A 26,493-nucleotide genomic window follows, 5' to 3' on the forward strand; every position below is an offset into this window, starting at 1 on the left:
ATAATAACTGTGTAGGTCTTGGGTACTATTTCTTTGAGATGTAACTAGACTAGACCATGCAATTAGAACAGTTAACATTCCCTGTAATGAAAACCTTTCAAATCAATAATTGTTAGTTCACTCACTAACTTGTTGGTGTTCACTAACACATGTGTCAATTGTTTGGACTTGGTGCTATTGTATATTCACTCTAATATTGTCATTATTCACTCTAATGTCAGAGTGAAAGGCTCAGAATAATTAAGAAGGAAATGAATGCTTGGTTTTAAATAGAAAAATATTGCTTGTGTAGATTTCCCTTTGGTGTGTATAATAAATTATTCAGTGATAGTAAAACTAAGCAAGAAAGAACGAATGACAGATTGCAATAAGCCAGGGCAAGAAAATGAGAGACACAAATGACTTATGTTTGTTTAGTTAATGGGATTCCCTTTGCTGATGTCCTTGGGTATTTTGGCCTCTGAGAGGTGTTGATGCAAAGGCTGAATAGAATGGAGCGTCACAGTCCTCACCCTCAATAATACTGCAGAGCTATCATTAGTGGGTGCTGTAGAATTAAGTTCATGTTGGAATTTGAATCGTCGTCTCTCCTGGAATTCTCCTTTTAACACATTTTAGCTGTCCAAAGCCTACCCATTCTTCAAAGTCAAGCTCAAATGCCACGGAGCCTTTCTTCATCCCTCCATATTCCTAATTCCCAAATCAGAAGTAATTTCTCATTTCTCTAAACTCCTACGAATCTATTGGCTATAAACATTAAAGGGTATATTTAACTCTAGAGCATTTGTATATGTCTTAGCTCCTGAAAGAGATGAAAATCTCCTTTAAGAGTAAGATCTCCAAAGTTCCTTGTAAATCGTAGGCTTCTAAGAAAAATGAATGAGAAATGAACAAAGAACAAACTAAGAAAGAAAGACTAAGAGAGTGAGTAGCAGCTATGAGTGTGGGCTCTGGAACCTTATTGCCTGATTTCAAACCCTGCTCCATTATTCGCTAGCTTTGTAACTTACATCTCTGTGTCCCCATGTTTTCATCTATAAAATGGGTTAATGAGAACACCTATCTCATAGAAATGCTGTAAGAATTGAGGTGATATATGAAAGCTCTCATTAGAATGCTCGGTACATAGTAAGCTCTCAATAAAAGTCCAATATTGTTATTCTTGTCCTCTGAGGTCTTGCATCCTCAAGTTGGATCCAAGACATTATCATCCATGCTCCAAAAGAGAGGATCTAGTATGACCCATAGACTCACTGAATCCACAGTTTATGCAGATACCTTACAGTGGGGTGAGAGTGGCATAAACTCAATTATTGAAAGACACCCTTTTGGTTGCTTTCAAGATTATTGGTTTGCTGGCCTCTGTGTGGAACATCCCCATGTTTGACTTTGTTGGACAAACAGCAAAACCGGAAAATGACTTCTTGTATGACACCTATGTGAAACTCGTGCCCCCCATGCACAAAATTGGTGGTGTGCTCCAGAAAAGCCTCTGATACCTGGGCTGGAAACACATCGGGATGCTGGGAGGTCACTCTAGGACTTCCTCCTGGGATGGAGTGGATGAGTTGTGGAGGGTTGCAGAGAATGAACTCAAGTCCCATTTCACCATCACTGCCAGTGTGAGATATACCAACAATGATCGAGCCCTCCTCCAGGAGAATCTTAGGAGCATGTCAGCAACTACCAGGGGTAAGTAGAAAAGAGTCTCCCATTGCTTATGTTTGGAGAGACAAATAGGAAAAGCAGACTGTTTGAAAAAACTGAGAACTCTTCATTTTTCTATGGGTGTAAAAAGCAGACACAAACAGGGTACAAAAGTAATGATACATAAAAGCATCACCAACAACAGAAAAATTCTTTGGGTTTTTTTTTGGTCTAAAGTGAAATCTCTGATGCTATAGTGATATGATGCACAGAATAAGCTCTGGAAGTATCTTCCAGGTGGGCTGGGTCCTGGACTTGCGTGGTTGTTCAGAGCATGGGCTCTGGAGACAGACGGACTTGGGTTTGAAACCAGCCTCTAACACTTTCTAGCTGTGTACTCCTGGGAAAGTACCTTAATCTCTCTGTGCCTCAGATACTTTATCTGCAAAATGGAGACAATCATCCTACCTACCTCATAGAACGGTGAGGATTAATTAGGGTCATGCTGTACAGTGCTGGACATAGTAATTGGCCAATATATGATAGCAATTATTTTTGTTATGGTGCTTATAGGGCTGCACTTTCTAGCAGGAATTAGTAACTGATTCCTCTCTGTTCTTCAAATAAACTAAGCTCTTTCTGGCCCTGGGACTTTGCAATTTGGCCTGGAGTGCCATCTGCAATCCTACCTCACTCCACCCAGTGCTCTTTCTGTGGGTAGCTTCCTCTCATCCTTCTAGAATCAGCTCAGAGTCCACCTTCTCCAAGGGGCCTTTTCTGACTACTTGATTCGAAATGGTTTTACCCCTGTTACTATTACAGCATCCTCCCCGCCCCCACTAATTAGAATCTTGAATGATCTCTTTAATTTCTTCACTTGTATACTGTCTGTCTGACTGACAGCTCCCTGAGGACAGGGGCCTTCTCTCTTGCTCACTGTGTTTCCTGTGCTTAGCACAGTGCCTGGTACATTGTTGGAGCTCAGATAAATAGATTACAATTTACGTCATTAAAAAAAAAAAAATCACTACTTCATGTGACTTCCCATGGTCAGTTCATGTGTGTGACCTCAAAATGCATGCTGACACATTTGGATGGGAGAAAAGGAGGATGGCCCACTCCCTTCCCATCCCAGCTCAGAAAGTTTGAATGCCCCTGATTCCAGGCCCTCTGTGAACTCCTCCTAACTGATGTGTGGCTGGTGAGACACAAGCTGAGTCTGTTGTTCTGAGTCAATTAAGCAAAGACACTAGAGCACTAGAGTACAGACATGCTCCCAGACTTTTTCAGCTTGGACTTGGGAGAGAGCTGCGGTGAAGTCTTTGGTCCAAAAAGCAAAAGCTGCCAGGTTGTATAATGCTGGTCTGGTTCAAGAGGTGTACTCTCTGGGAATAGTGTAGGCATTCTTATTTCCTAAAGCATGCTCAAGGAAAAAATGTTCATGTCTCATTTGGAGTGGCTTCAGGCTAGACTTCAAAAGTGTGCATGCATGCATGCACGTGACCATGTACAATTGGCCCACTCTGTTTTCTCTTACAGTTATCATCTTAATCTGCAGCTCAGAGGATGCGCAAATTATTCTGCTGGCTGCAGAGAAGCTGGGACTCAACACAGGAGAATTTGTCCTCATTATTTTGCAGCAGTTGGAGGCGGGTGCCCACGACCCCTCAATGGCTCCCGCAGTAAGAGGTAACATGTAGGGAGCACTTGCTATGTGCTAGATGCATTAGCTCACTGAATACTCGCTATGACCCTAGGAGGCAGGCACTCTTGTGTCCTCATCTTAAGATCAGGAGACTGGGACTGAGCTGGAAGAACTTACCTGGAGTTCTTTTGCACAGTTAGTGAGAGGTTGAGCTGGGCCTTGAACTGGGCTGCTGGCTCTGGAGCCTAGCCCTCTGTGGTCTTTGTCAGGGAACACCAGCTGAGGAAGGACTATTATTTCTACTGGGTAGCTGAGACCTCCCCAAAGGACTCTCCAGCACAAGTGGCTATCACTTCCTTTTCTCCCGTGGTCACTTCCCTGTGTCCCTGTTGGAGTTCTAACGGAGGCCTGGAGAGACTAACATCCTGGTCCAGTGAGGCAATCTAAGGTGATTTGGTTCTTTTGGTAATGATAGGAATAACTGAAATGTACCACGTGCCTCCTATGAGTATCAAGTTGCACATTTTACATGCGTCGCTGCATTTGATAGTACCAAGAGCTCTGTGAGGTAGACATGCCGTGCATTAATTCCAGGCATCATTGCACTCAGTATGCCAAACAGCCTCATAAGCTAGATATTATTAGCACCCCATTACAGATGCAGAAATTGACGCTTAGATAAGAAGGTACCTTACCCAAGATCTCAGAGCTCCCAAGTAGCATGGCTGGTCTTCCAAACCTGGTCATTTGAACTCTGGGACCAAGCCCTTTGCCCCACACAGCTCAGCCTGATGGGGTGTTTACTGGGGGCCAGGCTCCACTATGAGCATTTGAGATACTAAAACTCATTTCAGCTTACAACCACCCCGTCGGGTAGATACTTTCATTTTCTTCATTTTACTGATGTGGAAACTGAAGCCCTGGGAGGTGACAACTTGCCCAAGTTCACACGACTAGTATGAGCAGAGCTAGTATGCAAAGCCAGGTGGGCTGGCCTCAGTGTCTGCACATTTAACCACCACACTATACCAGCAGACATCTTAAAAAAGCCACTTGCATTTAGGTATGGACAGACTGTATATTGTTTCCAGCAGCTTTATCTTTCTAAAATGTGCATGTTTTATATGATCATAAGAAGCTGAAATGGCAAAAGGGAATAAAGGAAGATGTATAATAAGGTCCCAGATTTCTTTGCTTTTTTTTATCACGAAGTGTTTCGGATCACCAAAAGCATCTCAGATTCTTAGGATGGCCAGCCGAAATTCTACACTTATGCTCAACTTTCCAGAACATCCTCCTACGCTCCCTTTTCATTGCTGTCCACCCCTTTCTCCTCACTTGTCGTCTCACCTCTGCCTTCAGAAAGATGGGAGGAGAGGATGGGCCAAATCTTAGCATTGACAGGGGAGCCCTTCCAACCCCATGGTTACTTTCTCCTAAAACCTTGATGACCAAATTCCAATTGTTTTGTGGCGCAGAAAGAATGTAGACTAAAAATATACCACACAACATCCACGCAGTTGAATTCATGCTGCTTTAAAGAAGAATAGCATAAATCCACTCTATAAAGATGTTCACGACGTAGGCTTAAGGGGAAAAGAAATCAAACTTCAGAAGAGCAGTGTAGTGGTATATAATTTACGTGAAACACACACTCACACACAAACACACACCCCTCTGTACGTGCCTAGAAAGTTTGAACACCTCTCAGAGTGGGATGGGAGGGACAGCAGGGAATCGGGGAAGGTCCTACTGTCTGTCATATACGTATATACAAGGAGTGGATATTCCTTTCTTAATAGTAATAATATAGATAATAACGATAGTAACAAACCACTCAAGTCACAAACAAAAACTCTAGAATCGACAGTCCTAAGTTTTTCATGTTTTCGCCATCCACGGGTAAAAGTTAAGCTTTCTACCTCTTAGCTGCTTGATGCTCCAGGTAAGTTTTTATTTTTTATTTATTTATTTTTTGGCTTCCTTCCCACTTCGAGGCTAGCTAGAAAACATGGAACTTGCATGGCAGGCCTTCCAGAGTCATTGTGTTTCCGAGGATTAGAATGTAGCAATTCAAATTCGACACTGACTTTCGTGCAGTTCTGTGCTCAGATTATTTCCTACAGAACGGCTCCATTTATTTAATTATTTTTCAGGACAGTTTTTGGAAGGAGGTATTGACAAATGGGAAGGTGATGCACCTCCCCAAAGTCTATGAGTCAGTGTTTCTCATCGCTCTCAGCTCCCACGGAGAAGGCGCTGGAGGTGAAGGCTTCCAAACACAGCTACCAAAGGCTGAGGGGGCCGCCGTTCCACAGCGCCATCCCCGCAGAGGAGCAGGTGTGGCACAGGGCCTTCCTGCATGGGTCCCGCCCCCACGTCTTTGAGGATATTTATATTTGGCTTTTACATTCTCCCTCTTATTTCCTCTCTTCTTCCCCTACTCCTTCACACACACACACTTCCTCATTTTCCATAGCCCCAAACAACAGTGGTCTGATGCTGTCTTGTGAAATCAGCACCCCAGGACCACAGAGGAGGACAGAGGTTACTAGATGGGAGGCCAGGTGGTCTTTGGAGTCAGAGACTTGGGCTCCCATCTTAGTTCTGCTATTTACTAACTGTGGGACCTTGACGTGAATTGCTTAACCTCCCTACACCTCCGTGTATTCACCTGAAAGATGGGACTGACAGTGACATCTTTCTCCCAGGCTGTGGTTTTGAGTTTCTAATAACCTAGTACACGGAAGTAGCAGAACAGACAGCAGCGGGTACTCAGACCATGACAATCTCCTTTCCCAGCAGCACGCCAGGACCAAGAACAAGAATGGATTCTGGTCAGAGATGTGGAACTCGGATAGGTCAAGGCAAGCACATGGTCTGGAGCAGGGAGAAGACAGTTGGGAGAGAGATTATCAGGCACTGGTGGTCTCAGTATGTGTGGGATCATGGGGCAAAGTGTCTGGTTCCCACAGAGAAGTTTTTATAGAGAGACCATTGAACAGAGCTGGGGCCAACTGTGCAGCCAAGCTGAGCCTGGAGGTGATGACAGGCCACTGATGACAGGGATTCCATTAGGAATGAGGCAGCTGATCACAGACCCAACACACAAGAAAAGCTATCCATCAACAAATATTTGGGGAGTCGTCTACTAAGTGTCAGCTCTGTACCAGGTTCTATGAGGAGAACAGTGCATAGCACTTAGGAGGCACTTGTATTTTTGTTGACTAAATAAATACGAGAATATGTTTTGAAGACCTACTATGTGCCAGGTAGTGCAATGGGTAGGTACTTTGCAAATTCTGCCTCATTTAACTGTCCTTATACTCACCATGACAATGGGTTTATCCCTGTTTTATAATTGAGTGAGCTGAGATTCAGAGAGATTATGGAACTTACCCCAAGTTTCATAGCCAGTAAGTAGCAGGGCCAACCTGACTCCAAAATCTACCCTCTTTCAATTAAACCGTACTCGTTCCCATTTATGGCCTAAAGAGCTGTTCTCAATCTGAAGGATCATGTGATCAAATAGGAAGAAGGAGGCCTAAGGAGAAAAAGTAAAGAGTGTGATATCTGCACATCACAATATAGCTCGGCCCGGGCCACGTGGAGGGCCCTCCACTTTCTGTGGAATGATGGGAAACATGTTCTACGTTACTCCATCAAGAGGATGGAGTGAGATTCCTCCTAATAGAGCCTCAGGCCATGACTCAGGAAGCTGTGAGCCATTTAAAACCCTGCCTTTGCTTCCCCCATTGAAGGTGAGCCCTTCCTCTACCTACCTTCACGACACCATCCCGCTCTATGCTCAGACCGTGAGGGAGATGATCCAGGCTGGAAGAGATTTCCGGGATGGGCGGCAGTTGGTCGGCACTCTGAAAGGTTCCAATCAGACTGCACTGCAGGGTAAGTGGTTAGACTGCTGATGGGTTTTCTGGACTCAGGCCTGCAGCCCAAATCGGTGGGGCTTTGAGACGTCGGGCGTGTGATTAAAAGCCTGCCTCACGCTGAGTCATTCCTGGAGACTCAAGTCTTCTGTAAGGGGTGCTTGAGGTTAAACCTCCCAGCTGCCACAGCCCACTCTTCCTGCTCTGTCCAGAAGGCTGCCCAGACCAGCTGAGAGGACCTCTGGGCTACCTTATCCCCTGCCCTCTGGAAACTCTCTCCCATAGCTCCATTCAAACAGAATCCATCAAGAATAAAACTGAGGAGAGCCAGACCTGCCTCCTGGGGGTCATTTCCATAATCCTTCCCATCCTGCGTCCTCCCTGGTGGGGCGCTGGGCCTGATTCATGACTATCAACCTCTAAAGATGGCGCCTATCCCATTGGACTTCCTTGCAGGGGTGAGGATTGGCTTGGAAGTGAACTGTTTTAAAACGACCCTGGGAGCTGACCAACTGCTGTCTCTTTGTGTACTCCAGTTTTCTCATTTGTAAGACAGAGAGAACACCTCCTGCCACATATCATCATAATAACCAGCATTTATTGAGGGCTTACGTTATACCAAGCTGGGTGCCAAGAGCTTCTGTGGGCTAGCTCATTTAATTCTCACACAACCCGGGAGGGAGTCTGTTACTAACTGTATGATGCTCCACAGGTGAGTAAACGCAGGGTAGAAAGATTATGTACTTGTCCAAGGTCACAAAATTACTAAATGGTGGAACCAGAAGTCAAAATGAGGCCTGCCTTTCCCCAGGGCTCCTGTTCTTCACCGCTGTGTGACGCTGGGAGCCAGTGAACTATCTCAAGGGCTCGGCACATGGGATGCTCAGTAAATGGTAGCTATTTATCTTTTCTTTGGCTTATCACTCACTTAATAAATTACGACCTAAATTTTGTTCTAAAATTTAAAGACAGGGGCTAAGTCTTGCTCTTTGGGGTTTTCATAGGCTCAGTTCACATTTACCCCATCAACACCTTTGCCAAGTGGAAATATTAACCTGCCTCTCTTCCTTCTTTTCTTCCTGACCCTGAAGCATTTGCTTAAAAAAAAAAAAAAAAAAAAAAAGGGAGGTTGGGGGAGTCTGTCTTCCTGTTCTCAGTGTAATCCCCCCTGCCAGATCAATTAATTCCTCTTTCCTGCCTTCCAGAAATTCCCAGGGCCTGAATGAGGGGAGGGTGTGAAGGCAGCGAGGTCCTTCAATAGAGTCCGAGGCATCTCACCTTGGTTTGGGGGTGCCTGGGCTCCTTTCAGGGACTCAAGGCTGAAGGATCCCCCGCCCCTTCCAAACTGGCTTCTGTTCCCTTACGGGCTGCAGGACTGGCCGTTGACAGGATTAGGATATTTGTCTCTGTTTCTTGTGTTCATTTCTGCCACATGGTGCGGCCAGGACCACAGCCACACAACTTACCAGTGCCAAAAGCCCTTACACCAGCTGGGAAGAGTCCGCCTGTCAGTCGAGGAGGCCAAATTAGGAAACGGAACGGCCATCACGTCTTTGTGCAGTGAACAAACCACACACTGCAAGCAGCCACCCTCCTGTCATTGTCACATTTGCTGCAGCCCCACACCCCTGTGCAAACCTTGGGAGGGAGCTGTGCTTGAATTCATATTCAGGATGCCAGCGTGCATGTGTGCACAGCAAGCAGTGTGGGATGCTGGGAGGAACATGGTATTGGGGCCCAGGAGGCCTGCCTCTTCCCGGGTCTGGAAACTTGGCCAAGTCTGTGCCTCCAGGCCCCACTTGTTAGCAGTGGATGACGTTGCCTCCTCTGCAGGGTGGATTGGGACTAGATGTGTGAATTCACCATGACCCACAGTGTCGGGGACATAGTAGGTGCATAATAAATGGTGATTTTGTGTCCCATCCCCAAGTGCCCAGTGGGGCAAATCAGCAATAAGTCCTATGTCAGCCCATGGGTCCTAGTTTGGGTGTGGAGGAGCTTTACTTTACTCCTCCAGGATCTGTGCTGTGTCCTTTCTGCGTGGGGTTGAGCACATTTTAAGCAAGAACAAAGAACGCACCTGAGCCAGGCCTGAGCGCTAACCAAAACCAGCAGGGGGGGTGCACTGAGAACAAAGCTTGCAAACCAGTCCCCCAGTGCCTGAGGCGTGGAGTGGGTGCGGGGAGGAGGGTGGTAGGAGCTGGGTGGAGGCAGCTGTCTCCAGCCCCGGCCAACTGCTGCCATGTCATTTGGCCTCCTTTTGTCACATCTGATTGTTCTGGGGAGGCATAAATCTTGGGTTTTATGTGAAATTAATTGGAAACTGCTTAACTTATTTTTTGTTAATGCTGGATAGGCCTCGCCAGCATAGGCCTAACAAAATACATCTGCCTGCCCACAGTGGCCCTTGAGCTCCACCAGGGTACCATCTTCAAACTTCCTTCTTTTTCTCACTCCCCTCTTTGACCCTCTCTTGGATGCCCTGAAATGGTAAAAACTTCATGGCTGGTTTTCAGTGGCTGCTGGGGGAGGGGTTCTGCTGATATGAGCCAGCAGGCTGGCATTTCCAGCCACGTGCTCCTCTCTGTCCTCCTTACTGTGTACCATCTTCTCTTTTCCAGGAATCACTGGCCCCGTGTTTTTGGACTCCCGGGGAGAAAGGTGCAAGGATTACGCGGTCTATGCCATACAGAAATCGGGAAACTGGTCCCTCTTCCTTCCCATCCTTCAATATGACAGCTACCAGAAAGTGATCAGGTAGGGGCAGGACATCTCCTCTCTGCAGGAAGAGATCTGGGAGGAGAGGGAGGGCCAGGGGTCCTGCAGGGAGGCCAGTTTGGAATCCAGCTCCTAGAATCCACCACAGGTTGTCTGGTGCTCTCTGAACTCACCAAGATCCACGTTGGGGCATTAAGATGATCTCGTCCTTGATTGTGGTTGTGGCTCAGCCACTTTAGATTCCAGTTGAGAACACGGCACCCGCTAACTGCACCTCTGCAGGGGCCTGGGCCTCCTCTGATGCTCCAGCCAGGCAGGTCCTACTGGCCCACGGTCTCAGGGAGAGGCCCTGGCTCAGTGGGGGTGATGGGGCACAGCGCCCCCTGCAGGGTCGGATCCACAGTCAGCAAAACCCTCTCATCCAGACAGCCTGACTCCAAAACAGATAGCCATGTAGACACCGGGCCCTGGTGCTGTCCTGGGTTCCCAGAACCCAGGAATCCCTGGAAAAATCTCTGTTTCTGTTCTCTCAGCTATAAATCAATGAGAAAACCAAGAGGAAACCTAAAGCTTAACTCAGTTTCTATTTGTCCCAGCCATCACCACCCTTAATCCAGATTTGATTTGGTACTGTTTTTCTCCCCTATTCTTGTGGAATTTTAAGGTACCAAAGTGGGTTGACGCAGGAAATGAAATAACCAGGGCAGACTAGGTCCACAGTACTGTAGGAACAGGCATTCTCCTTGTCGGGGGAGATGTTTTGGTCTGTGAAATGTCAAGGTGATCTGTAACAAGATTCATCTATATCCAACATGGGAGAAAACCCCAGCAACCCTGGAGAATTGGAGCATCTTTTTAAAATCAAAAGTGACATGGTTTAAATAAAAAGATTGAGTCAGCTATTCTTCCTGGCTGAAAGATATCGCTCTTCGTGAAGTAGGTTGCCTGTAGGCTGGATTTAAAGTCAGGTGAAGTGGGAAAATTGCACAAGTCATAGGAAGTTTGAAGTCAGAGACGAAGGCCTGCTGTTTTGCAAATGACATGCTCAAATTTGCTCAAATATTGAATCAGAATCTATGCTATATCTGAGGTAGACACAAGCGGAATAAATCAAGTGAGCGTTGTGTTTAATTGTCTTTTTTTTTTTTAAGACCCGTGAGGAATTTCTCCATTATCACTTGGCCTCATGGCTCCCTTCCTGAAGACAGACCTGGCTGTGGATTTTACAAAGAGCTCTGTGAAGCTGAGCCGGCTTTTACAGGTCAGTGTGGGCTCTTAGAGTAGCTGGAAGGCCTTCTCTACAGCAGAACTTCCCAACAGCGGCAGCATATTGACATTCTGGGTGGGATAATCTTTGCGTGTGTGGGGCTGTCCTGTGCATTGTAGGATGCTGAGCAACATCTCTGGTCTCCACATACTAGAGGCCAGAGGTACCCTCTAATTGTGACAACCCCAAATGTCTCCATATGTTGACAAATATTCCCTGGGGAGGCAGCATCGCCTGCCTCCCTGGTTGAGAACCTCTCCTCTAGGGAAACCTGGCTCCTGAGGGTTGAGTCTCAGGAGCTTCATTTCTAAGGCAGTAGAAAGAGTCTGGACAGAGGAATGTTGTTTGGTGGTTAGGAGCCCAACCCCGAAATTAGATGGATAACGCCTGAGAACAACCCTAAGGGGAGCACATAGTAAATATTTAATAAAAGATGGTGGTGGTATTAGAAGTCATCATTACTATCTCTCTACTATGGAAGTTTCTATACAAAGCGGGAGGTGAGCGCAGTTGCCATGGGAACCAGAGGGGAGGACAGGAAAGGATTCCTGGAAGAGACAAGGGTGCGTGGATTCAGTGTGTCCTAACTTGGACCCACACCTGGGCAGCCTTTGAGCATCTGCTTGGCAGAGCCAGGCTGCGGCCAGGATGTGCTCACTTCTCTCTTAGGCTGGCCTCAGCAACAATATGTCTCTGTCCTCCAAGTATGACTGCTGGGATCCTCACGATGACCCTTCTTATTACTGTCTTGGAAACTGTCATCATAGGTTTGATTTTGAGGATACAGAGGGGAAAACTGCGGGGGCAAAATAAAGACATTTGGTGGCAAATCAATTATGATGACATCACCATTCTGCCCCAGAACAAGGTGAGGCCACAGCTGGCCCAGACATCCAGTTTCCTGCTCACTGCTGGTGATCTGTAGATGGGACCTCATTCAGGAGTTTAGGAGAGCAGAGGTTGGCTCATTTATAGTGAGAGCTTAATGGAGAGTCTTGAGGCCTGAGTTCTGGTTCTAGGCCTACCACTTCCTTGCTGAGTATCTGGGAACATCATTTCTGGGCCTCAGTTTCTGAATACTTGAAAATGATCAGATGGTCTCTAAAGTTCCCTTCAGCTCTATTACCCTGTGGGGATAAGAACCCATCTATCCTGCTCGAATATTAAGGCTATCTCCTGGGGAGCATTTAGTAGTTTTCAAAGTCATATTAACTCCTCTAGTCTACTGACAACTAAGACAGTAAGGTTCATTTGCTCAACACACACATGTTGCACATCTACCGCAGGCCAAGCATAGGGCAAGGCATGGGGACACACCACAGAGGAGATGCCTTCTGATGGGGACAAGTGCTCTGAGAGGTGTCCACAAGGTGAGACAGAAGCCCTGCACATGGAAGGACGAAATGTCTCAGCATCGTGAGAGCTTCAGAGAGGAGGTGACCTTTGGGAAGAGTGATTTTACTTGCGGTGACCAGGAGAGAAGTACACAAGGTGTGCCAAGATGTGGGGTGTACTGGGACTTTGCAGGTACCAAGTCAAAGAGGCTTCAATATGCTAAGACCAGGAGATTGGGGTTCACTAGTAGGTCATTTTCAAAGGTCCCTGGGCTTCTGGGGCTCACTGTCTAGTCTTGGGGTGAGTGGCAGGTTGAGGGCGGAGGTGTGGTGGGGAGGAATACTTCCTCTTCCCTCTTCAGCCAAAGCAGCTCTGCTGTGATCTACCTGGTTTCTACCTTGTGGTTCCGGGTGAGACTCTCCTTGAAAAACAGGATTCCTCTGTTTTAGGCACATTCTCTAGGTGCTGGGGATGCACTGGGGGTGTTAGAGAGGTAACACGGTTAGCCGCTCATTTAGAGAAATGACTCTGACACCAGGTCACACATTGAGTAAGTGCCAGAGCCGGAGCTTGAATTTGGGCAGTCTGACGCCAGAGCCTTAACCATGACACTGTCCGTTGGTGGTACAGATGCAAGATGGATGCTTATAACAGTTAAGCACTCACACTTTGGGTCAAAGAGATCAGGGTTCGAGTCCTTACTCTCCCATTAATTAACTGTGTGACCTTGGCACTCATTTTCCTCATCTATAAAAGGTACAGTCTCTTCGGTACTTGATCATACTCCTGAGAGCAACAGAATCATGTCCTGTTTTACAGCTGTCCCAGAGAAGCTCACCTGTGTCAAGAGTGAACAACAGTAATTTGTCTAGTGTGATGATTTCTAGGAACTTCAGCTCCTTTGTCAAGAGCCAGCATGGGGAAGAGCTCTTTTATGCCCCAGTAGGCTTTACCAGGTACTTCTGTGGGCGAGGTGGCGCATGTAGCTGTTAGTGTATGTCTATGTTTTCTGCATGTCCTTGCTGTCAGACAGGGCATTCGGAATAGGGGGACATTCTCCAAGCAAAAGCCAAGGTAGTCTTGTGACTCCAGACTGGTGCTTCTCGAAATTTAATGTGCATATGAATCACCTAAGGCTCTTGTTAAAATGCAGAGTCTGGTTCAGTAGGTCTGGGGTGGGGCCTGAGATTCTGCATTTTCTCTAACAAACTTCCAGTTGATTCCTATGTTGACTTTTAGATTAGACTCAACTCTGTCCAATAGAACTTTCTATGAAGATGGATATATTCCAAATCTGCATGGTCCAACATGGTAGCCACTACCATCATGGGATTATTAAACATTAGTGTGAGAGGGGAACTGAATTTTAAATTTTAAATAATTAAATTAAATTTAAATTGAATTAGCCCCATGTGGCTAGTGGCTACCTTATTGGACAGTGCAGTCCTAGAGCATGGATTATTTCATTCTTGGTACCTTAGCACTGATGGCCTAGTCACGGGTACTGATGCTTCTGCTGTGTAAACAGTGGCAGCTGCTGAGGCCTACAGCATGATTCCTGCCTGCCCTTTCTCACCCTCTCTTCTACACCCCAGATCATTACGGCTGCCTGTGCTTGGCACTCCTTCAGAAGTTCAAGGCCCCTGGGAGAAAATTATGTAAAGGAATAACAAATCTATATTTATTCTTTAAAATGGAGTTCCTGAAGAGTAAGGGCAAAGAGCTCCAAGCAAGGGAAGACTTGTTCCTTGCTCTAAATTGGGTTTAGCAAAGATTGGAACCAAGTCATTCCCTATGCAACTGAACTTATTTTTCTAAATGTTTGTTTACTTGAATTTCAAACTACAAAACCCTCCTGGGATATTACCAACTGTAAAACCCTAAGGACCACCATTCATACAAAACTGTATATTATAGTCAACTAGCTATTTAGAGATGGAAGCCAACAATCCACAGCATATCACAATTGGTTAACCTTCCTCAAAAGTATTTCCCTCCTCTCTCAAAAAGCTTCACTGGGTTCCCCATCTCTGTTGCTTGAATGATGGTGTCCAAACTCTTTTAACAAGGGATTCAAGGCTCTCTATTGCATAGACCCAACCTACCTTAAGAAGTTTTTTTCCTGGCCTAAATCCTATGCTTATCAATTGGTCCTGCTGATTATGCCATGTATGTTTCACCCTCATACGATGCCGTGCCCGCTGCCCTTTCTCCTACCCCATCTGGAACCTTCTTATCCTTCAAGGTTCAGCTTAAGCATCACCTCTTTCAAGAAGCCTTTCCTTCATCACACAGGAATTCCTTCCTCCTTGGAACTCCCATCACAGTCCTTAGTCCTTTTGCTACTAATCCCATACTAAAAGTGCCAGATCTCAGGTTGACATTTAACTCATCCCGAAACTTACTTTCCCTTGTTTCCAGATTCTCTCTCTTCTTCTACCCAGATCTTTCCCGGCTGTTGTATAATTTTGTGGTGATTGATTAAATGACTCTCTAAAAGCAGACTCAATAGGTAATAACAATAGGATATACCACTTACTGAAAACTTGACATGTGCCAGCAACAACCTTGTGAGACAGCTTTTATTTTTATATTTCAATTTCTGTGTAGACTACATCATGTTCACCAGCCGAAGACCAATTACGATCCATCATCATACACGTTTTTATTTTTTTATTTTTAAGGAAGATTAGCCATGAGCTAACATCTGCTGTCAATCCTTCTCTTTTTGCTGGGGAAGACTGGCCCTGAGCTAACATCTGTGCCCATCTTCCTCTGTTTTATGTGTGGGATGTCTACCACAGCATGGCTTGATAAGTGGTGCGTAGGTCTGCACCAGGGATCCAAACTGGTGAACCCTGGGCCGTTGAAGTGGAGTGCATGAGCTTAACCTCTATGCCACTGGGCTGGCTCCACATAGTTTTATTTTTAATCTCCATTGTGCAGATGAGGAAATGGAGGCTTGCAGAAGTTAAATCCCTTGCTCCAGGTTATGCAGGTAGTCAGCAGTGGAAATGAACTTTGAACCAGTTATCTGACTCCAGACTTACGTTTATGACCTCAACTCACTATTCTCCTGAAAGTCAATGGGACGTTATTGTATAACAGAAAAAAGTGTAGTCACGGAGTCAGACATTCAAATTCTGGCTGTATTACCTACAAATGTGTGACCTTGAAAACATCACTAACCTCAGGGATCCCATCTGGAAATGGGCTAATCATACCCATTTGCAGGACTGTGACACATGTTAACTGAGCTCTTATGTGTTGAGCAGCTAGCTCAGTGCCTGGACATAGCACAGCGCCACCCTAGGGCTGATTTGGGCAGTGTGAAGCTTGATGATCCCTCTGTCACTAGATTTCTTGCCAGTCTTCCTCTTCTCCATTCCTAGCTCTTTCTGAGTGGAGCTTTTTCTGGATCATCCTGGAGTAAGAACATTCCCCTTTGTCTCCGGCTCCAGGGAAACTATGTGGCCATCTGCCATGTCGGTGACCAAGCAGAAGCCTGGGTCAGGAAGCTGTCTGTGCTGCAGGAAATCTGGCAGGTGAGGCCCTCACCCGTGGGAGGAGACAAAGTGGCTTTGTTCTTTGGCCCTTTCCTGCCAGCTATCTGTTCCCACCTTGGATGGGGCTGGCCCCCTGTTCCAAAGGAGCAACGCTGGGAGACTGCTTCCTTTAACTTGGCCCGCTACCCCCATCCCCCGACAGCCCAGACTTTAGTCTTCAGACCCTTTGGCCTGACTTGAGCAGCTGAAGCTTGAGATCCTTCCTAGCCTTGCTCTTTCCCTTAATTCCTCCTGGCCTTAATTCTGCCTCTTCCTTTGTGTCTGTGGGCAGAATTTTTTTTTTTTTGGTGAGGAAAATTGTTCTTGAGCTAACATCAGTCGCCAATCTTCCTCTTTTTGCTTGAGGACGATTGTCCCTGAGCTAACATCTGTGACAATCTTCCTCAATTTTGTATGTGGGACACCGCCACAGCATGGCTTGATGAGCAGTGTGTAGGTCTGTGCCTGGGATCTGAACCCACGAATCCCAGGCTGCTGAAGCGGAGTGCACGAACTTAACCATTATGCCACCGGGCCGGCCCCTCGGGTAGAACTGTTTACCCCAAAGAAAGTCTAATTACTAGACCATGAAGCGAGCTGGGGAGGGGGATTCCTAATACCCCTCTCTTCCCCCTAGTCCCCAATTCCTTTCCCCAGAAAATGAGGATCAAGGCCAGAGTAACCATAATGCCGTTGACCTATGAGGTAGAATGGGGATGCAGATCTGAGAAGGTATATAAGCAGGTAGAATCTTTACTTTGGGCAAAGAGGGCTGTGGTGGCTGCAAAGAAGAGAATAATAATAATAATGATAGTAATAAATAGCAAAAATGTATTTAGTGCTTACTTTAGCCTAGATACTTTGTAGCACTTTGTATATATTAGTTTATTTAATTTTCATGACAAAATATAAGGCAGATCTCTTATTATCCCCATTTTACAGGTGGGAGATGGTTGGGGGGCCATGTCAGAATGGACCAGCATCCTGAGGCTGCTGTCTTCACCCTGGGCTAAAATCTAGCCGCTCTTTCTAAGCTCGCTGCATCTGCTTTTACCATCAGAGGGGCCCAAGCCAATGACCTGGGAGTGGGTCCTGGTGAGGAAGCCCCTCAGTCTGACATACAGCAGCAGGGCAGGGACCAGTCATCATCTGTCAATCAACAGTCCATCCATCAACCAACAGACTCCTATGGGCAAGACCCAGCCTGGGTGTTGTGAGGGATAAAAGGATGAGACATAAAATCTGCCCTCCTGGAGTATAGGGCCAGTGGCTTATTGAGTGACTGTGGCAAGTTACTTCCTCTCTCAGGACCTCAGCCTCCATGTAGGTTTAACGGGTGAGGTTGGCCTGATTGACACTGAAGTGCTTTTCTTCCTCAAGGATTTGATTCCACTTTGTTTCTAAGGAGCTGAATCTTAATAGCCCTATGAGACTTTGATTTCCTAGGCCTTGGGGTAAAGCCAGCATACTGTTACCAAGCAAGGTGGACAAACAGAAACCTGAAAGTGATTAGGTCTCCGTGGACAATGCTGGGCCACTACTGTTATTATTTCAGTAAAACATTATCGACTGTCTATTAAGGGTTTGTCCTACTCTGAGCAGTTTTATAGGAGGACAAGGACTCATTTCCAGCTTTGAATGGCTTAAAATCTAGCTAGAGAGAAAAAATTTAAAACAGTCAGGAAATGTACGTATAAAACTATTTAAGTGGCAGTGAAACAGTTATAAAATAGGGGGATCTGACGTGGCACCCTCTCCTCCTCTGGGCTCCTCTCTCCCTCTCTTCACCCACTTTCCCTTCCTTTCCCACCAAGCCCAGGGAAGTACTGTAGACTCTGAACTAGATAGATCTAGAATGACCTGTCTCCTGCCTGAGTCAAAACAGCTCACATCATTTACGTAGTATGTGAGGAGAAAGCTAGTAAGTTCTCACCAAGGTATGAATGACTAAGAGATTTAGGCTTTTCAGTGTGGGCATTTGGCTTTCAAGAAGCATTACCCTAAAGCTTTCTCTGGAGCAATGTTGGGGTGGGTGAGAATGGCAGTTTGAAGGGGAAAATGTCCCTGGTAGCCATCAGCTACTCCAGGTCACTGAGTCTATCCGGTCTAAGCCAGAAGAACAGAGGACAGCTTGACCCCTTGCTTTGGAAGGATTGCTGTCTCCTGAAATGGAGACTTTATGGGATGGTGTGAGGAAGTCACAATGAGCTAGGTCACAGTACATTTAGGCCCTCAAGGCCAATTACTCTGCCTACATCCTTTGAAAGGAGACTAAGAGTAGCAGAAAATTCATGGCAGCCTCTTAGAGCTTTGCCATGGATGACTTTGACATGAACCCAGGCACTGGGCCAAGCTCTGTGGGTCAGATTGAGTTTCTGGCCATCATGTATCAATCATAAAAACAATTCCTCTCCCGATGTCTGACTAGAAACTCTTCTATACCAGGTACCAGAGAGATTCCGAGATGATGCAGACTTTTCAAGCAATAAACATGTGTTGATTGAGCGTGTCATTTGGATCAGACCTGATTCTGGCCACGGAGGGCACAGAGGAATAAGGCTCATTGTCTTGTCCCCAAGGAGGTCAACCCACTGAGGCCAGCCTGGGAAGATGCTGAGGAGAGCATAATACTCTTCTGGAGTTGGGGAAGGGCCTTCATTTCTCAGTAAGACAAGTCTTGGAGGATAAAGAGGATGAAGGGCAGTTTGGCATAGGAGTTGTCTTGGGGGTTTGAACCCAGACTCTGACACTTACTGGCGAGGTGAACTTAACTACCGTGAGCCTCAGTTTCCCTGTGTATAAAATAAAGATAATAGCAGTACCTACCTCATCAGGTTGTTGTGAGGACTAAAGTGTGTAAAATGCTTAGCACCACGCCTACCCCATAACAGGTATCCAATAAAGTTCATTGTTGATATTAGTAGTGGCAGTGGTATTGCTATCTATTATCACAGATGACTCCATTACTCGGACTAAAACAACGTACATTTTCTTCTTTAATTCCCCCGACAATCCTATGGGAATAAGCCAGCACTGTCAAAATATGGTAGCCACCAGCCGCATGTGACTATTGAACACTGGCAATGTGGCTAGTCCAAATTGAGATGTGCTATAAGTGTAAAATTCACACTGGATTCCAAAGACTTAGTGAAAAAAAAAGAGTGTAAAATATCTCACTAATATTTTTATGTTGATTACATGTTGCAATAATAAGATTTTTAGTACATTGGGTTAAACAAAATATATTATTAAAATTAATTTTACCTGTTTAAAAACTTAAAATTACACATGTGGCTTGCATTGTTTCAATTGGATAGTGCTCTTAGTAATTAACAATTAACTCCGTTATTAATTCATCTTAATGCGTATTTTTTTTTCCTGTGGAAGATTAGCCCTGAGCTAACATCTGTGCCAATCTTCCTCCACTTTATATGTGGGTCACCACCTCAGCAGGGCAGATGAAGGGTGTAGGTTCACACTTGAGATCCGAACCTGTGAACCTGGGCTGCCAAGGCAGAGGGCACTGAACTTAACCACTATGCCACAGGGCTGGGCTAATGCCAATAATAATATTTACTCCATTTTCAAGAGGAATAAAAATGAGGCTTAGTGAGATGAAGTAACCTGCCCAACTGGTAAGAGGCAGGGTGGGATTTGCAGCCAGTCTGTCTTCACAGGCTGAGTTCTTTCTTCCATGCTATGCTTCCTCCTGCCAAGTACCAGAGAATGCAGATGTGGGATCCTGAGATATGAGCCCTGTGGGCTACCCCCAACTTCCTAGTAGGGAAATAAACATAACTAGCAGACAGGTGGGTGATAGCATTGCTGAAAGTGCATGAAATCCTGGCATATAAATTATGAAACCTCTCATAGTTCTATTTGTTCTGTGACAACATACATAAAATCATACATTTCCATCAAGATAGGAAAAAAACCAACAAAAACAACGACAAAGAAATGCGTGTCATCTCCTGGATAGGACTACATTCCTAGGATTCCAAGCGTCCCTACACATGGGATGATCAGCAGATGTCAGGGGTGATAAGTGGCGACCAGATGTAGAATGTCTCACGCCTGGGGTGGGCCTGGCATTAGCAAGGGTAGGGACAGTCGTGTGTGTCAGGAACAGTCCTGCTACATGGAGGGGTCTCCATGAGGTCAGAAGGAACTCTGGATTGAACACAGGTCTCCCCAGATTTCAAGCCCAGGCCTGGCCGGTTGGAGCCTCCCTGGAGAAATTCCAGAGGCAGCCCCAGCCAGGCCCCTCCAGGTCTGGTTGAAGGGGTTGCATTGCCAAAATGTGATTCAACTTTATCCTCTCAAAAAGCAAACAAGTCACAGTGATAAAGGCGGACAGCCTCCTGCTTTTTTTGCTGGGTGGGGGTGGCGAGGGTGTACTCATTGTTCTGTATGTTTCCTTATTGCTTTCTGATTAGCCTGTATTTCTTTTTTTTTTTTTTATTGAGTTAATGATAGGTTACAATCTTGTGTGATTTCAGTTGTACATTAATGTTTGTCATTCGTGTTGTAGGTGCACCATTTCACCCTTTGTGCCCACCCCCCACCCTACCTTTCCCCTAGTAGCCACTAGTCTGTTTCTCTTTGTCCACATTTTTAAATTCCTCATATGAGTGGAGTCATACAGAGATTATCCTTCTCTAACTGGCTTATTTCACTTAACATAATTCCCTCAAGGTCCATCCATGTTGTTGCAAATGGGATGATTGTGTTCTGTTTTGCAGCTGAGTAGTATTCCATTGTATATATATATACCACAACTTCTTTGTCCATTCGTCTGTTGACGGGCACTTAGGTTGCTTCCATGTCTTGGCTATTGTAAATAATGCTGCAGTGAACATTGGGGTGCACAGGAATTTTGGAATTGCTGACTTCAAGCTCTTTGGATAGATACCCAGTAGTGGAATGGCTGGATTGTATGGTAGTTCTATTTTTAATTTTTTGAGGAATCTCCATACTGTTTTCCATAGTGGCTGCACTAGTTTGCATTCCCACCAACAGCGTATGAGGGTTCCATTCTCTCCACAACCTCTCCAACATTTGTTACTATTAGATTTAGATATTTTTGTCATTCTAATGGGTGTAAGGTGATATCTCAGTGTAGTTTTGAGTTGCATTTCCCTGATCAGCGATGATGAGCATCTTTTCATGTGCCTATTGGCCATCCGTATATCTTCTTTGGAGAAATATCTGTTCATGTCTCCAGCCCATTTTTTGATCGGGTTGTTTGATTTTTTGTTGTTGAGTTGTGAGAGTTCCTTATATATTATGGATATTAAGCCTTCGTCAGATAAATGACTTGCAAATATTTTTTCACAGTTAGTGGGTTGTTTTTTTCTTTCAATCCTGTTTTCATTTGCCTTGAAGAAGCTCTTTAGTCTCATGAAGTCCCATATGTTTATTCTTTCTATTGTTTCCCTTATCTGAGAAGACATGGTGTCTGAAAAGGTCCTTTTGATACTGATGTCAAAGAGTGTACTGCCTACGTTTTCTTCTAGAAGCCTTATGGTTTCAGGTTTCACCTTTAGGTCTTTGATCCATTTTGAGTTTATTTTGGTGAATGGTGAAAAAGAATGGTCAATTTTCATTCTTTTACATATGGCTTTCCAGTTTTCCCAGCACCATTTTTTGAAAAGACTTTCTTTTCTCCATTGTATGCACTTAGCTCCTTTGTTGAAGATAAGCTGTCCATAGATGTGTGGTTTTATTTCTGGGCTTTCAATTCTGTTCCATTGATCTGTGCACCTGTTTTTGTACCAGTGCCATGCTGTTTTGATTACTGTAGCTTTGTTGTATGTTTTGAAGTCAGGGATTGTGATGCCTCCTGTTTTGTTCTTTTTTCTCAGGATTGCTTTAGCAATTTGGGGTCTTTTGTTGCCCCATATGAATTTTAGGATTCTTTGTTCTAATTCTGTAAAGAATGTCATTGGGATTCTGATTGGGATAGTGTTGAATCTATAGATTGCTTTAGGTAGAATGGACATTTTAACTATGTTTATTCTTCCAATCCACGTACATGGAATGTCTTTCCATCTCCTTATGTCGTCGTCCAATTCTCTCAGAAAGGCCTTGTAATTTTCATTATATAGGTCCTTCACTTCCTTAGTTAAATTTACCCTGAGGTATTTTATTCTTTTTGTTGCGATTGTGAATGGTATTGTGTTCTTGAGTTCTTTTTCTGTTAGTTTGTTATTAGAATATAGAAATGCTACTGATTTATGCAAATTGATTTTATACCCTGCAACTTTGCTGTAGTTGTTGATTACTTCTAAGAGTTTTCCAATGGATTCTTTGGGGTTTTCTATATATGAGATCATGTCATCTGCAAACAGCAAGAGTTTCACTTCTTCCCTCCCTGTTTGGATTCCTTTTATTCCTTTTTCTTGCCTGATTGCTCTGGCCAGGACCTCCAGTACTATGTTAAATAAGAGTGGTGATAGAGTGCATCCTTGTCTCGTTCCTGTTTTCAGGGGGATGGTGCTCAGTTTTTGCCCATTGAGTATGATGTTGGCTGTGGGTTTATCATATATGGCCTTTATTATGTTGAGGTAGTTCCCTTCTATGCCCATTTTGTTCAGAGTTTTTATCCTAAATGGCTGTTGGATCTTGTCAAATGCTTTCTCTGCATCTATTGAGATGACCATGTGGTTTTTATTCCTCAGTTTGTTGATGTGGTGTATCACGTTGATTGATTTGCGGATGTTGATGATTAGCCTGTATTTCTAATGCGATATTGGCTCAAGGCTCTTGCTAAAGTGGAATAGTGACTCAGCCTATCACTGCTGGAGGAAGAGGTGAGTCCCTGAGCTGGTCCCCAAGAGGCCCAAGGACCCCGTCTCTGGGTGCAGTAGTCCATTCAGGAGCCCTCCTCACATTGAGGGCCAGCGCTTCCTCATAGCCATGCCCATGGTGACATCATGCCCCTTGTCAGCTGGGCTTGAGATTCGTCTGAACCAAGCTGTTCCTGTATAACTGTGTTAGGGGAATGGATGTGCTTGGACCCACCCTCCTTCTCCTTCTCATCCTCCTCTACAATCACCAAGGGCACCAGAAGCAGTAAAATCTAGTGGTTTAGAAGCGGCTAGACTCCAAAGGCAACCCAACCTGGGTTTGTATCCCATCTCTGCCCCGACTCCATGGGAGCAGTTTAAAATCATGAATTTCCTCATTGTGAAATAGGCAACAAGAATATTAACCTATCTCAGGAGAGACTAAATGTAATCATATGTATGGGGTACTCTTCTCCTAGTACTTCAGTGCATAGTGCAAAGTAAGTCACAAAAAAAGTTTTATTACTATTTATTTTTTCATCATGGGTCCATATTACAGTATGGATTTCCATGGAACCTCATGGCTGAAATGAAATACCCAATCACTTCTCACTCTCTGCCCTTCATAGGCTTCTTTCATCAGCAGAGGGGCAGTTGGGCAATTGGTCAAGGGCACAGACTTGGCAATCCAACTGCAGAATTCCTAGTCTGGCTCCACCACTGGCCAGCTATGTGACCTGGGTCAGGTTCATTTCTTTGTTTCTCCCTTTCCTCATCTGTAAAATGAGGTTGATGATAATACCACCTACCTCTACAGGGTCACCAGAGGGATTACATGAGTTAGTTTAAATAAGGGACTTAGAACAATACCTGGCATAAGGTTAGCACCCTAAACTTAAAAAAAAAAAAGTCCTGTAAGACCCTTGAGAGAGAGACGTTGTCGTTTTTGCTCTTGCTCTGAAACTTCTCGGCTGAGGCAGTTGAGAGGAGCCAGGTACCAGGCCGATGCAGGGAAAATGGAAGGTAAGAAAATAAAACACCAAGACAACAAACAATGGGTGCCCCTATCTCCCTGAACTATTAGGGTCTGCTTCTGAAACACAGTTGGTTCTTTTCTCTAACTTCATTTCACTGTTTCTAGGTCTGCCCCTTGGAAATGTCAGAGAGATACAAACATCTGTCTGTCTAATTACGTTTCAGATATGACAGGTTTCATTTTCCAAATTGCTGTCTTCTTCTGTTTGCCCTCCCAACATAATTGTCTCCCTCCTCAACTCCAGGTCTTTCTTCAGGCCCCTTTCTGCCCATGGAAAGACCCCCCCACTCTGCTCTCAGCTCCTTGCTGAATGAGATTATCATTTTTGAACTCACCTCCCTTAGCAAGCTTGTCAGATCAAGCACTCTTTGCCCCATTCTCATCATTCTCCTGCTTTGGGTTCCTTAGCACTCATGCTTAGCCTGTACCTTGTATAATCTGCAGCTAATAGAGGTTCTTCTGTATGGCCCCAAGCCTTGGTATTTTCTTTTTAAGCTCTCCAGGTGATTTTAATGTGCGGCCAAGGTTGGAAACAATTGACGAGGACAGATCTTCTCAGACTAATGTGCATATGAACATTCCGGGGATCCGGTTAGAATGCACAGTCTGATTCAGTAAGTTTGGGCGGGGCCTGAGACTCTGCATTTCTGTCAAGCTCCGAGAGGATGCTGATGCTGCTGGTCCCTAGGCCATCTTTCAAGCAGCAGAAGTCTAGGCAGCTCCATTTCACAGATGGTAACAAAGCCCAGCGAGATGAAGTGATTCGCTTCAAGAGACTGAGTGGTAAAGTCTAGACTTGAACACGTCTTCTGACTCTAGTGCTCTTTCTGCCCTCTTCGTAAAAGCGGTGCTTCATTATTGCATAATAATAATAAGTATAACCCCTTAAGAACATAGTAGATGACATGAGAATTTTTCAGTGTTCCTCATTTTATTTCCTTTCCTGGCAAAGTGTTCAAACAAGACCCTTGAAGTGCATGTAATTATATCTATTATATAATTATATTATTATAGAACCATTACATGTAGGTAGTAATGGAATATAATTCATAATATGTAGGTAATAAAATAATATTCTTAATTATATAGTGTTTTCCTGCATTGTTGATATTCCTTATCATATTTATACAAATTTTTAATTGTAATTTATAGTGGATATTTACTTTGTGTCATGGACCATGCCTGGTATCTCACGTGCATTATATTGAATCTCCACAGCCACCCTAGAGGTAGGCACTATTGTCACCTCTATTTTGATGAGAAGAATGAGGCTTACAGGGGTAAAGTAACTTGCTCTCTACTAAGTATTAGAGCTGGGATTTGGACCCAGGAGTCTGACCACGAGGCTATATCTATTTTAAGCTGGCCTTGTCTTTGTGGCTCCACACTGAGGGCCCAGAAATAGTTTTCACCTTTTGGGTGTCCTTGCTCAGGTTGACCCCTGGGCGGGGGACTGTGTTAGCGGCTCTTGAACAAATGGACGTAGAGATGGGCATGTGCCGCTGCTGTGAGCCTGTCTGTCTGTGTAACTGTCCATCTGTCTCTCTGTCTCTGTTCTTCCAGGGGTGTCCACTGGCACCTGCTCTGCTTCATTTGCTCATTTCCACTCTTGCAGGGCAGGCTGCTCCTCCACAGGAACCCGCTGGGGTCCCACGGCAATCTGAAGCCTTCCAACTGCCTGGTGGACGCTCAGATGCAGGTGAAGCTGTCGGGATTCGGGCTGTGGGAACTCAAGTACGGCCGGACATGTAGAACATATAATGAGAAAGCCACAGACCAGGTAACCATTGAGTAGCTATTGGCAGTAGTAAAGGGCTTCCTACCCCATCCCTGATTCCTGATGCTCACTTGCACAGGTACCTGCAGGTGGGCCGTCCTCTGGAGCTCATTGTTTGTGGCTATCCTGTTCACTCAAGGAGACGAGAAAAAAATAGCCCCTGGGAGTGGCCTGAGTCCATGATGTGACATCTGAGTTAGAAGAACTGGTTCTCATCCCAGCTCAGCTGGGCAACCTGAAGCAAGTCACTGCCCTTCTCTGTAGTCCTCTCTGTCCCACGTATCTTCATCCTGTGTTCTCGGCATAGAATGTAAGGTCTGCCAGGCACTTGAACCATAAAGTTCTGTAATTCTCTGTTCTTTCTGTGCTCCAGTATGACTCAAGAAGCTTTTAAAGATAAGTAGGTGGCTGGGTCTCAACACACATCAACTGAATCAGAATATCTGAAGATGGGGTCTGGGCATTCGTATTGTTTTTTAAGAGCTCCCAAGTGATTCTGACGCACATCTCAAGATAAGACCCACCAGCTTGGGTTCAACTCTCCTTTACATCTGAGCAAGCTGAGGCTTGGTGAGTCTTCCTATTGTCCAGAGTTAACTGAGCACTCTTGAGTCTCACCTCGCACGGATCCCGAGCCCTGCTTAGCCCGGTGCCCTCAGCCCTGCCCACCTCCCTCTGGATGTTGCCAGCAGCTTTGCTGTGTGCTTGTGGGGAGGTTTCTGTAACAAGAGATAGGGCGGTGTTCTAGAGAAAGACAAAGGGGGAAATTTTGAAAACCTGCTCGTAGCCACTTCTTCTTCCTCATCTCTCCATATATTTTCCTTTAATGATTATAACCTATGAGGGTA

At 45.2% G+C, this 26,493-nt stretch overlaps 2 protein-coding genes across 7 annotated transcripts in view; one reads left to right on the forward strand and one right to left on the reverse strand.

Annotated features, from left to right (window-relative positions):
* ACSL5 (acyl-CoA synthetase long chain family member 5) overlaps nucleotides 1-7,618 on the reverse strand; it is a 63,768-nt gene extending 56,150 nt beyond the window's left edge. Inside the window, exon 1 of one of the 6 annotated variants that reach the window (XM_008539640.2) lies at nucleotides 7,075-7,618. The gene's annotated coding sequence lies outside the window, so the exon portion shown is untranslated. The remainder of the gene's footprint in view (nucleotides 1-7,074) is intronic. The other 5 variants (XM_070632521.1, XM_008539634.2, XM_070632527.1 and 2 more) reach the window with 5 other exon arrangements.
* The window catches only part of LOC103564288 (guanylate cyclase 2G-like), a 59,038-nt gene that overhangs the window by 501 nt on the left and 32,044 nt on the right, over nucleotides 1-26,493 (forward strand). Inside the window, 11 exon segments of the mRNA XM_070589957.1 lie at nucleotides 1,344-1,692; nucleotides 3,187-3,296; nucleotides 5,449-5,576; nucleotides 5,578-5,632; nucleotides 7,054-7,198; nucleotides 9,801-9,936; nucleotides 11,049-11,177; nucleotides 11,870-12,032; nucleotides 13,319-13,449; nucleotides 15,954-16,044; nucleotides 25,484-25,648. Coding sequence (XP_070446058.1) covers nucleotides 1,344-1,692; nucleotides 3,187-3,296; nucleotides 5,449-5,576; nucleotides 5,578-5,632; nucleotides 7,054-7,198; nucleotides 9,801-9,936; nucleotides 11,049-11,177; nucleotides 11,870-12,032; nucleotides 13,319-13,449; nucleotides 15,954-16,044; nucleotides 25,484-25,648 — 1,602 coding nt within the window.

The sequence above is a fragment of the Equus przewalskii genome, chromosome 1, assembly GCF_037783145.1.
Source record: "Equus przewalskii isolate Varuska chromosome 1, EquPr2, whole genome shotgun sequence".
Classification (NCBI taxonomy): domain Eukaryota; kingdom Metazoa; phylum Chordata; class Mammalia; order Perissodactyla; family Equidae; genus Equus; species Equus przewalskii.